The sequence below is a fragment of the Gorilla gorilla genome, chromosome 6, assembly GCF_029281585.2.
Source record: "Gorilla gorilla gorilla isolate KB3781 chromosome 6, NHGRI_mGorGor1-v2.1_pri, whole genome shotgun sequence".
Classification (NCBI taxonomy): Eukaryota; Metazoa; Chordata; class Mammalia; order Primates; family Hominidae; genus Gorilla; species Gorilla gorilla.
Genome location: NC_073230.2, coordinates 41,395,162 through 41,407,564, shown reverse-complemented (window position 1 = coordinate 41,407,564; position 12,403 = coordinate 41,395,162). Strand labels below are relative to the sequence as shown.

General features: G+C 43.0%; 1 protein-coding gene across 3 annotated transcripts in view; it reads right to left on the bottom strand.

Annotated features, from left to right (window-relative positions):
- The window catches only part of BMPER (BMP binding endothelial regulator), a 249,926-nt gene that overhangs the window by 175,693 nt on the left and 61,830 nt on the right, over nucleotides 1-12,403 (bottom strand). For all 3 annotated transcript variants that reach the window (XM_055347544.2, XM_055347545.2, XM_063708108.1), the window contains exons 4-6: nucleotides 12,301-12,383; nucleotides 8,441-8,531; nucleotides 4,093-4,175 (exon numbers count right to left, since the gene is read on the bottom strand). In XM_055347544.2, the coding sequence (XP_055203519.1) occupies nucleotides 4,093-4,175; nucleotides 8,441-8,531; nucleotides 12,301-12,383 (257 nt within the window). The remainder of the gene's footprint in view (nucleotides 1-4,092; nucleotides 4,176-8,440; nucleotides 8,532-12,300; nucleotides 12,384-12,403) is intronic.

Sequence of the window (12,403 nt, the reverse complement as noted above, 5' to 3'; positions counted from 1 at the left end):
TATTCAATAGTTTATTATAAAATAGGCTTTGTGTTAGATGATTTTTTCCAACCATATGCTAATATAAATGTTCTGAGCATGCTGAAGACAGGCTAGGCTAAGCTACGGTGTTCAGTAGGTTAAGTGTGTTAGACGCATTTTTAACTGAAGATATCTTCAACTTACAATGCATTTATCAGAGCATAACTCCACCGTAAGTTGAGAAGTATCCATTTTTGTGTTTCTTCCTCTTGCTGCTAAAGACCACTTTGCCACTTGAGGGGCAGGCTGGAAATGCTACCCAATCAAGACCTCCCGGGAGCAGCCCTCAACCAAACCCCGGTTGGAGTTGGTGTGTAGATATTTCAGTTCTCTCACTCCTTCAGTGAAAACATTCTGAGGTATGAATTTTACACTGGCTTCCAGACTTTCCCCAGCAAGACTAAGCTCTGGTCACACACAATGGTAGCTCACATGGTGTCAAAGTCTATTTGTACTATTATAACAAAATATCTGAAAGTGGGTAACTTATAAAGAACAGGAATTTATTTCTCACAGTTCTGAATGCCGGGCAGTCCAAGATCAAGGTGCTGGCTGGTTTGGTGTCTGGTAAGGGCTGCTCTCTCTGCTTCCAAGATGGCGCCTTGTTGCTGCAACCTCCGAAGGAGAGGAACACTGTGTCCTTACATGGCGGGAGTGATGGAAGGGCAAGAGAGATGAACTTCCTCCCTCAAGCCCTTATATAAGGACACTTGGCCATTCATGAGAGCAGAGACTTCGTGGCTTAATCACCTCCTAAATGTCCCACCTCTTAATACCACCACAATGGCGATTAAGTTTCAACCCATGAATTTTGGGGGACGTTCAGACCATAGCACTTGGTGACATTCCCTCAACTGGCTGCTTCCTCATCCTTGTCTCCCCTCTGCACTCTTCTGCCAGAGCCTTCTGTATCTCCCAAATAAACTACTTACACATATATACTTATCTCAGGGTCTGTTTCTGGGACATCCAATCTTAAACATGTGTATGTTAGAAATGTGTTGAGAAGTATCTGAGAAATGTGTATGTTTGCATTTGTATTTATAAGCATGTTTTTATATATTTTTATTATTTTTATATATGTGTGTATAGATACATGCAATTACAGATATAGAGATATACAAATATATAGTCACATAAATACTATATACATGCTCAAATGCATAATATGTTTATATTTCTCTATATATACCTCTTTCTACTTTTACCAAAGCACAACAGGTTATTACATGCAGTCTTCATTTGTACAGGGGAAGCTGCAGCCTAACATTATGAACACCCCTCTGGTAGCCTCCTCAGTGGGGCATTTGGCCTTGCACAGGTCCTGTCTAAAGCCCTTCTCCAGCTTTGCCCTCTCATGCAAGATGGCACCTCACACCTGCACGCACCTCACATGCCAAAGCTTCCAAGCAGGCTGCCAGGGCAACACTGGCAAACTTCATGTCTCCTAAACTCCATGCCTCCAGGCCATGCATTTGGAATATTCCATTCTAAAGTGAACATCTCCACAGTTACCATCCTCAAGAGAGGGCCATTTGCTGCCAAGACATTACTTTTTTTTTTTTTTAGTGTACTCCATCAAAAGATAGCAAACATGAAAGAATATTAAAAACCAGATTATTTTACCAACAAGCTACAAAAAAGCTTACACTTCAAATGTGTGTGTTCATAAAAGAAAAACTGCTCTTATGACACTCCCCATACCCAAGCTGACACACAAATTGTCCTACCTTCAAGCAAGAACTCCATTGTTTCTCCCATTTATTCTATTAATCTAAAGGCTGATATCGGGAACATAATCAAAGTCATTAGTTGCCCTTTGAGTGCTGAGGATGGCACTGCAGAAAACTAGACAGAATACAGGAATATATGAAATTAGAATACAAGGATATGAGAAAGGAAAAGACTCTAGGTCTGGCAAGAACTCACTAGGCAGGAAAACTTGGTGTTTCATTCATCATGCATTGTGTTTAAAAACATATGAAATCAGAATGCCTGCAGTACATTTTGGTTTGTGACCCCTGTACATATCATCTCTAAGCTCATTTCCAGTTCCAGCACTGGATAACTCTGGCTGGCTGTCATTGGTACAGCTGCAGGAACTTTCCATTCTCTTTACCACCTTCTAAATTTCCTCTCCAAGGAGGCTCAGCTGTGTGACCTTGGCACACCTTTACCTGGAAAGGCAATTCATTCAGATGCACATTTATAATTTCCTATTGAAATATGCCTTATTTTTCCTCAGTCTACTCCCAAAAGCATAAGATTATTTTAAAAAAATTATCAGAAAGCTTTATAGTTTACAGTATGGAAGAAATAAAATTGAGAAATGGGTAATATTTCATGGCAAATATTATTTACATAAATCATTTACATAAAAATAAAACTATTCAGGCCAGGCATAGCGGCTCACACCTGTAATCCCAGCACTTTGGGAGGCTGAGGTGGGTAGATCACTTGAGGTCAGGAGTTCGAGACCAGCCTGGCTGACATGGTGGAACCCCATTTCTACTAAAAATACAAAAATTAGCCAGGCCTGGTGGCGCACACCTGTAATCCCAGCTACTTGGGAGGCTGAGGCAGGAGAATCACTTGAACCTGGGAGTCAGAGGCTGCAGGGAGCTGCCATAGTGCCACTGCACTGCAGCCTGGGAGACAAAGCAAGACTCTGTCTCAAAAAATAAAAAAATAAAAAATAAAGCTATTTAGTCATAATTAGCAGGAGAGGAACAACATGGAGGTTGAGTTGGAATATGCAAGCTCATGCTCATTTTCATGAGTACATTACTTTGTGTTTTTTATATATTATTATATACCTGATGTATATTATGTATATTATATATGTTTTATATCTAGATATATAGAGATATACATATATACTCTCTTCCTCCCTCCCTTCCTTTTTTACCTCCTTCTCCCCCATACAAAAGCCATCACATTTCGTCATATTTCCTGTAATCTGTATTCTCTAGGTTGGGTGCATGTGTGCTGAAGGAAGGAGGAAAGATTTTCAAAAAGACATGTAGAGAAATGACAAATGCTATGGTTTATGATGATCCAAATATGATTCTGCTTTGGTGAAATTAGGATGCTAGAGTTCCCCATGTATTTTCCTTTTAATATTCTGAGATGCATACTGAGTCACAAGTGACTTGGAAAATGTATGTTCTTTATTATAACACATTAAAAGCTTAAAAAATAGATGGTTGTACTAACTCCCTACTGTAAATAACTTGGAGCAGCTGGTTAAGACTAGATTCCCCATCACTACCACCACCACTGATTTCACCCTAAATTTAACATATATTAATTAAAAAGATCCCTTTACAATTGTAGCATGTGCCAAGTTCTTTTTTATATCTAAGCATGCTGGAGAGATCGTTAGTATATGGCTTAGAATTCAGCAATGCTTAGAAAGACAAGCCTGTGACTTTGTCTCACTGATTCCTCCTCTGCCCTGAACCCACCATTTCAGGTGATTTCCTCCTATCCACTCTGCAACCTGTAAATGATCAGCCCTCAAACCAGGTTCTCACCCCTCAGGACACACAGAAGCAAGCTGTGTTTGTCCCCATTGCTTCTTATTTGGCTGCAGTAAAGAACCAAGCAGCTGCCTCAGCAAGAAGTTCCTCAGCCCCTGAGGAACAGAAAATCCATGCTTTCCCCCAAAAAAGGAGGCACGTGGAGGAAAGTCAGCCTCTCCCTCATGCTTCAGAGCAGAGTTCCTCAATCAGGAGCAAGTTTGGCCTCCATGGCCCATTGGGTGGTCTGCAGACATTGGTGGTGATATAGCTGGAGCGGTTTACTGGCATCCAGTTGGTGGAGCCAGGGGACCTTGCTAAACATCCTGCAACACACAGGACAGGCCCATGAAGAAGAATTTCCCAGCCCAGAATGTCAGTAGCGCTGAGCCAGGTGGATGAGCTTTTCCCTCGGCTCCACAGCAGGAGGGACTGACTTTTACCCAGAGAGGAGACGAGAGAGAGGCTGTAGAGACTGGGGGTGCTCTTGGTGAGTACAAGCAGTGCTTTGCCCAAAGGACACCCTGGGAACATCCACAGCAGGACTTACAGTGCAGGAACACTTTGTACATTTGCTTCCTTCCGGCTGAAATTCCTCCCCTTCTTGATACTGCACACCCTCAAACACACAGCCTGGAAAGCAGACAAGAGTTTAGAATTAGGGCAACAGCCATCATCGTTCAACCTGACACAATCCTTCCATCCACAGTTCATCTGTTGCCCACCTCCACACAGCTGAGTGTCCTCTTCAACCAGTGGACAAGATTGCTGCATAGTGAAAAGAAAAAAACAGAGGCAAACGATGGGCATGGGACCTGAAACCCCAAAGATGCTGGAAAACAAATAAGACAGTGGAACGCAGGTCAGCCCAAGGGGAAGTAGTGCAGCATAGAGAGCCGTGCTTGGGGTCCGGGAGCTGCATGGTGATCATGCTGCCCACTGCCAGAGGGACCAAACCCAGGGGGGCCAGAGGAGGCAGATGGAAGGCCAAGGGAGAGAAGTCAACCATGGGCTCGGAGCAGATGACACCAGGGGCCCCATTCAATGAGTACCTAAGAAGGGCACAGCCTCTACCACATCCTAGGTACCCCAATCTCACTCCACATCCCCAATGATCCTACAAAGTAGGGACTTTCATCACTCTTTTCACAAATAAGGAAAACGTGGCTCAGAGGGGAAAGTAACTCACCCCAGCTGGCAGGTGGCAGAGCTAGAATTCAAAATCAGTTCTGACCCATCTGCTGCACTGTTCAGAGGGCCAGGTACAAAGGCAAGAAGGGGCAGAGGCAGGACAGGAGGTATCATACGGGTTTTCAGCCCCACGCTCTCTGTTAAAGGGACTGTGGCCCCCTCCAAGTTTGAGCTAATAATAGGACCAAAACCCAGGAGGTGTTCCCTATTCAGAAAGATGCCCAGGACACTGCCAGATTCCAAAGAGAGGTCATAAATGGCACGATGCACAGACCAGACAGGAACCCCATGTCACACAGGCCATGGGATAACTATGAGTTAACAGCAAAGCCACATTCCTCAGGACTGACCTCATAAGGTGCTGGACCAGGACAGCTGAGGTCACTTTCTCCATGGAAGACAGTGCTGGGAGCAAAGCTAGCAGTGGGCAAAACTTAGCCAAAGCAGGGTCTTGTGAAAGACTGCTCCACGCCCGTGAGAATGAGTGTTCAAGGCCTGCCAGCTAAAGCCATCTGCAGAACCCACCAAGCTCTTGGAGCAGCTGGTTCCTGACAAAGAAGAATGGGCATTACATCCACCTGATCTGGCCACTGACCTTATTCATCTTAAGCTGGATACAGAGCCCTTTGTTAAATGGAAGACATGCAGACAAGTGCTACTGAGCCTGAAGTTGCATTACCAAGTTAAATCGTGGTTTAAAAAATGCCCCAGGCATAAGATCTGTATGCTACTGACTTGCAGAGTTAGCAATCAACCAGCTCCTTGGTATTCTCAGTGATGCCGGAAGGCTTGGTAAGTGTGGGGCCCTCCTAGTGGCTGTATCTCAGCACTGTTACTATGGCAGATGCCCACTCTTCTCTCTTTAAGGTGCACTTCCAACAAGGCAGCTTTAATTCTTTCATACAGGTTTGTAGCACTGATTTTGTCACACAGATTGCCAGATTAACTACAACAATCTACACTTGACCACTTAAATGAATTTTAAATGAAAATTCTATGCAAACTGTTTCCATCACAACCCACCATTCCTGAGCAAAGAGCCCAATGAAAAGGAAGGAGCAGTCGACCAAGAATGCCCTAAAATCTGCTTTGGGAAGAAACTGACCACAGACTACGTGTTTGTCATTACACTGAATATCATTCCCTGATCAATGCCAGTCCTTCTGAGTGACCAAGGAAGATACCCAAGGCTTCTCTTGACTCTCCCTCCCTAGATTTGCCTGAAGCCTCCCTCATAAGACAAAAGATAATGCCTTGTGGATACAGTTCCTTCTGGATCCTCCAACTTGCATCCCAAAGGTTGGCCTTTGGAATTAAGGCAAGGGAATGAAATTGATTCATGATCCCGTAACTGAGGACACAGAGCCTGCCCAGGTGTCAGGGGACTGGTGGGTGGCACTGGCATGCCAATTCTTAAAGATTTGCCTTCCAGAACACCTGGACCTAAGCTTCTCAATTCTCGCGGTGTGTGCGGGAATGGGAGGTAGTGCCCTGTGCTGGCCAGAAAAGAGAAGGGGCCAGATCCCAACCTCACCTTTGGCCCTTACTCACTCACGGACCTCAGGCAGGCGCTTACTCTTGATGGGCCTAGTTTCTTCTTGTGTATAAACAGTGGATGGCTGTGAGGACTTAGCACTGTAGTATGAGCAGTCATGGAGTTCAGCCCTTTCCTTCCTAGAAACTCAACCAAAAAGAGAGTGGAAGAAATAATGGCTCAAATATAACTTCAACTGCTGAAATAGATCGCTCTGCTGTTTGTGTACCCACAGTTTCAAAGGCAGCCTGAAAATATGACTATCTCCTAAGTGAGGAGAATGTTCTACAGGTTGAGAGGTCTTGGGCTTGAAGTGTTCCATTTCATTATTGTTGGTCCATGACGGATCCCATGGTTATGAGGAGATGGCAGCTCTGAGTTGATTCTGTGTCAATAAAGCAATAGTTGGCCGGGCATAGTGGCTCACGCCTGTAATCCCAGCACTTTGGGAGGCCGAGGTGGGTGGATCACGAGGTCAGGAGATCAAGACCATCCTGACTAACATGGTGAAACCCCGTCTCTACTAAAAATACAAAAAAAATTAGCCAGGCGTAGTGGTGGGTGCCTGTAGTCCCAGCTACTCGGGAGGCTGAGGCAGGAGAATGGTGTAAACCAAGGAGGCAGAGGTTGCAGTGAGCTGAGATCACACCACTGTACTTCAGCCTGGGCGACAGAGTGAGACTCCATCTCAAAAAATAAAAATAAAATAAATAATAAAGCAACAGTCTACTCAACACAATTGAACACATATTTAAGAGCTATGATATTTTTAAATCTATATGGTGTATAAAATATGCTCTGTTATCAGTGTTAGGGTTGGCTGTGTATAGAAATTATCTGGGAGATCTGAGACCCGAGTGTTTCTCAGAGATTCTGATGGAATTGGTCTGGGATGCAGCTTGATCATCAGGATTGATTTTTTTAAGAATTTTTCAGGTGACTCTGGTGTGCAGCCTGGACAACTACTGATCTCATTGAATAAAGATCCTTTAGGCATTTAAGGATACGGTTAGGCAATACAAACCTTTCACAGCATTCAGAGGGAAAAGCACTCAAGCAATCTCTGCTTGATAGACACAAAACAACTGGATAATAGAAAAAATAATTTTACTTTCAACCAGTTTTTGGCTTTCATGTAAGCACATGAACAATACAAGCTTTACAGAAATCCCAGTGTGAAAAAGAGGCCGAATAAAGACAGCCCAGGGAGCTGAGGAGGGTTAGACGTAAGTGGAAGCTGGCTATCCTTGTCATTCAAGGGTGAGAAAAGGCTGAACTCTGAAAGGGACCATGCCTTTGAGACTGCATGGAGGAAAGTGACAGGTGCCTGAGAATGGAGCAGGAGCTCATCTCTGCAGAGCGTCCAGTGGTGCCTGAGCCACTTCACAGGAAGTTTCCAAGAACAGAAGGCCCTTTGGAGATTAACCTCAAAAGCAGAGCAGTAGTCGTATCACCACTCTTGAGGAAAAGCACTCAGAAAAAAAAAAAAAAAATGCAGAACACCTGTCAGAGATTATTGGCCAGTGGCTTAAGAGATCAGAAAAAAATCTCTCACCTCAAAAGCCCCAGGCTTGTATGTAAGGGCAGGAAAAGATGCAGGAGGCCTTTGTAATCCTGTTCAGAAAAGTAAAAGGAAACGTTCTAGCCGCTGCAAAGAAAAGATCCTTTTGCTGTCAGCTAGGAAGCAGGGCCCTCTAAAAAAGACAGAGGGTCCACCTTGTTGAACCACATGGAAAACTGAGACCAGCAAAACCCTAAGCTAAATTCACTTAGGGACACAGCTCTCAGTTTTCAGAAAACATCTGGTCACCTCATCACCATGGCGAGCTCTGGCCAGGATTTTGCAATATAAAGCAGTAAAAAGACATCTCTGGAAGCCAGAGAAAGCCACAGCCTTTTCTTCCAAAATAAGCATTACCTGTGGCCCTGTGGAATGGAAAGCAGGCCTCGGAGCCTGGAGAACCCCCATGCCGGGACCTCCAGCACATTGCATTCATGCTGGGCACACCGAGGCAGCCAAGCGGATATTTCTCTGCAAAGGAGCTCGCTCTCTAAACCCATTAGGTACACAGATGTAAAGTGAGGAAAATTTCCAACAAGAGGGGTTGGGAGATTCATGCATTCCTGAAAGAACACACAGAGATTTCCAGCCTCCCCTTCCTGAGAACGTTACCTGGACATGTGGGGCAGCACATTCCCAGATGCTCCAAAGGGTTTTTACAATGAACAACACAGCGCACCCCAGACTCTGTGACAACGCCCTCCTGAAACACAGAACACAACAAGCAAAGTCAGCCCAGAATTCCCACGGAGTTACTACTTTTGGAAAGTGACCTAAGTAGGAGAAGTGCTCAAGCACAAAAACCACAAGGCTTGGTGGGTGTCAGGGCGAGAGGTATGAGACACCAACGAGGTGAGATCCAGGCTCACCCCAATCAATGCTGTAGAACTCAGTGCAAATCTGTCACCTCTTATTTTCCCCTGTCTTTGCTTTCTCTTTGGCCCTAATTTCTTGCTTCCTTTTAAATCTAGTTTTTAAGACCTTCTTGCTGTCAGTAAGTACCCAACAGAATCTAGCTGCTCATTCACAATTGTTTTAGGTTTTCCACACTTCCTGTACTTTCTGTCATTGTTATTCATGTCAAGCCATTAATGGTGAGGCACAGCATATAAGCATCTTAACCCAGACTAGCACCTGGAGATCCTAAATCCTTACCAACCTTCTAGAAATAACTAGGCCAGCTCTGCAATCTTAGAAATGTCACTCTGCCTCACACAGAGCCTGGGTCTCAGTTTTCCTCAAGCATCAAAGGAAGGGATTAGACAAAACTATTTTTAAGTTCATATTATATATGTCAAAATAGGGACTTTAGGGCTTAATAATAAAATCAAGTGGCCGGGCGCAGTGGCTCACGCCTGTAATCCCAGCACTTTGGGAGGCTGAGGCGGGCGGATCACGAAGTCAGGAGATCGAGACCATCCTGGCTAACACGGTGAAACCCCGTCTCTATTAAAAATACAAAAAATTAGCCGGGCATGGTGGCAGGCGCCTGTAGTCCCAGCTACTCAGGAGGCTGAGGCAGGAGAATGGTGTGAACCCGGGAGGCAGAGCTTGCAGTGAGCCGAGATTGCGCCACTGCACTCCAGCCTGGACGACAGAGCGAGACTCCATCTCAAAAAAATAAATAAATAAATAAATTAAGTGAGTCATTTGCAAATTGATATTGGGACTCTAATCACCTTAATGTCAATTGAAATATTTTTAGAATTAATTTTCAGAGTTGGCCTTTGAAGGGCTTTCTCCAGATTCTCCACCCATTTTGTAAATGGATTTGTGTTTCATTTTTGGTTTGGTTTTTGTTGTTGTCTGTGATGGGATGGGTGGCACAGGATGAAAACAAATATAACAAATTAACAACTAGGTCATTTTCTTCATCGTGTCTGCTACCACATCATCTCAACCCAACAAGGAGGGCTACATCCTTAATGTTTTCATATCATGTCAGGCCTGAGATTTCCACTCACTGGAGAATTGGTTATGGCTTAAATCACATGGGAAAGAAAAAAACAACTAAAGTACTAGCAATATATAACATCACAAAAAGATCCATGCTTTAGTTACATAACTGAAGCAATGCAAAAATCTATGCATGGCCCCAAATCAATTTTTCTTTGGTATCTGCAATCCAGATGGAGGATTCAGGTTAGTTCCCAGCATGAATTTCCTGTCCATGATCTTCAAATTTTCCTCTTCCCATAAGAAATTAAAAGCAGGAAAATAAAGGTAAATTTCTCACCATCAGAGCTCCCTTGGTAGGAAAATATAAGAAACAGGTAGAATTCAATTCAAATGGAACTAGGCCAGATCATTAGGCTTCCTGTCATCTGTCTGAGACCTTGTTGTACCCAGTCCATGCAGGCGCTCTACCAGAAGCATTTTTAACAGTTTGGCTTTCTGCTTACAACTATCCCTGAAGACAGTACTATTTCTGTTTTATAGGTAGTTAAAGTGAGGTACAGCGAGGTTAAGTAGCAAGTTATGTGAGTGGCAGAATCCATATTTCACCTACTGCCCTACACTGTATCCTCTGCTACTGATTTTGTGCCCTGAGAAAAGAAGAGCATGCAAAGAGAGGTTGCCATTGTGTCATTCTGCAGAGAAGCAAGAAGACTTCCCTGACAGGTGCCAATAAATGGTAATTTCCTGCATTCCAAGATGAGGTCTCATACCTAAAGAAGGAAGCAAGTCAGGAAAGGGAAGGTCCCAGCTGAGCAAAGGAGCAGCCTTTGGTAGGTCCCTTCACCGCAGGTTGCTTTTCTGCGTATTGAATAAAATATTATCCTAGCTAGCAGGGCACAGGCAAGGTTTTAGAAAGGAGGAAAAACTGAAAGGCAAACTTCCTCTTGGGTAGGTAACATCGACTTTCTCTTCCCCATTTTACAGGTCAGCATCTCCTGACTCCCAAGGCTGCTGGACTTTAAGATCTCTTTCAACAGTAATTAGAGATTCCTGCATCACTCTTTCTGGGCCCTACTGACCAGAGATGCTAGGCAATTGGAGTTTCAGGGTTAACAATGGATAATGGCTTAATGTGTTATTCAGTCAACAAAATAGTCCCTCCCATATAATAGCTTCTACTTAATTTAAACAAAGTCTTCATCCAAAGGCAGCAAAATTCACCCATGACTGGTCCATGCAACTTAAGGATCTTCAAAACCTCTGACTGTTACATAGGAATACTATGCTAGACTCCAGAGGATATGTGATTGTCTTGTTTAGCATTGTAACCATGGCTTTGGTTTTCTGAGTGCTCTACCAAAGAGTGGAAATTTTGCTGGTCAAGAGGCAGGGCATGGGTGAAGTGGTATAAATTTTGAAACAAATGTGGGATTTTGATGTTATGGAAACTTATTGCTCTCATCCCTTTGCAGTATGACACTGATTGAACCTGCAACCTGGAATAAAAATCCAGCAAATATTTGTTGATTTAATAATGTATTATTTATATGTGTTTACCTACTGCTTATTTTAACAAGCAACAGATTTCCTATATAAATAAGCTGAATATTTAACTGAATAAATAGCTGAAGGTCTTATGAATGAGCATACCTATCATGGCATATAATAGGAACATAACTACCTAAAATTTAGATTTCAGTAAACTAAATGTCACTATGCTTAAGATAAGAGCAAAGAGAAATATCCATTATTATACTAACCTTTCAATTTCTTTTAAATGCAAAAGCATATCCTTGGACAACGAAATAGGGTTAGGGATAAAATGATTTAACAGCACCTTTTCCACGAAGAAGAAATTTTAAGTTTTGTCAAAATTAGATGAGCATAATTTGTGACAGATTATTTATAAAAAGTTTTTGTTTGCTTGTTTTTTTAAAGGAGGAGTTTGAAAATTTAGGCTTTTCATTTCTGCTTTAGTTTATCTTGCTGTGTTTAACACCTGATGGGGTTAGAGCCATGTGGAATCACTGCTCTTTTCAGAGTTCAATAGGATCAACCACAGTGGACTCCCTAGTTGCTGAATTGGTGGTTTTTTAATTTGTCAAGTTGAAATCGTCGAGTTACAGTATACTAATTGCTTCAATGTAATAGTTTACAGATTGGATCCAGTTCAAAATCTTTCTAAATCAAAGAAGGGAAACATACATCCTTTAACAATACCCGCTTTCTGCTAAGAGGAATTCATGTTTTGCTCAAAGATGACTTCACAGGAAGACATGAATTTTCCCCAAGGACATGTGCATCTTCCTGGAGTTTTCCCAGGCACAATTTAACAATGGTGGACAATTCCACTGTGTGTTTCTGGAAGCAAGTTCTACACAATATCTATGCTGCACCTGTCTCGTTATGGTGAATGTCACAGTAAGTACACACAAGGATACAGTTGCTTTTTCATTGTTTTTTTTCATTTCTGTTTGGCCTTTTTAGGGTTTTGTTCTATGTTGTGTGAAGGTGTGACTAAAGAGGACTCTACGGATTCCTTTTTACTGGAGAGAGAAATAATTGAACTTTACCTGGCACTGGCGTAGAACACAAGGCTCAGCCGGGCTCTGCCATTTGAAGGAGCTGTTATAGGTATTTCCTTCATAGGTGCAACCTAGACAGGAGACACAGAAG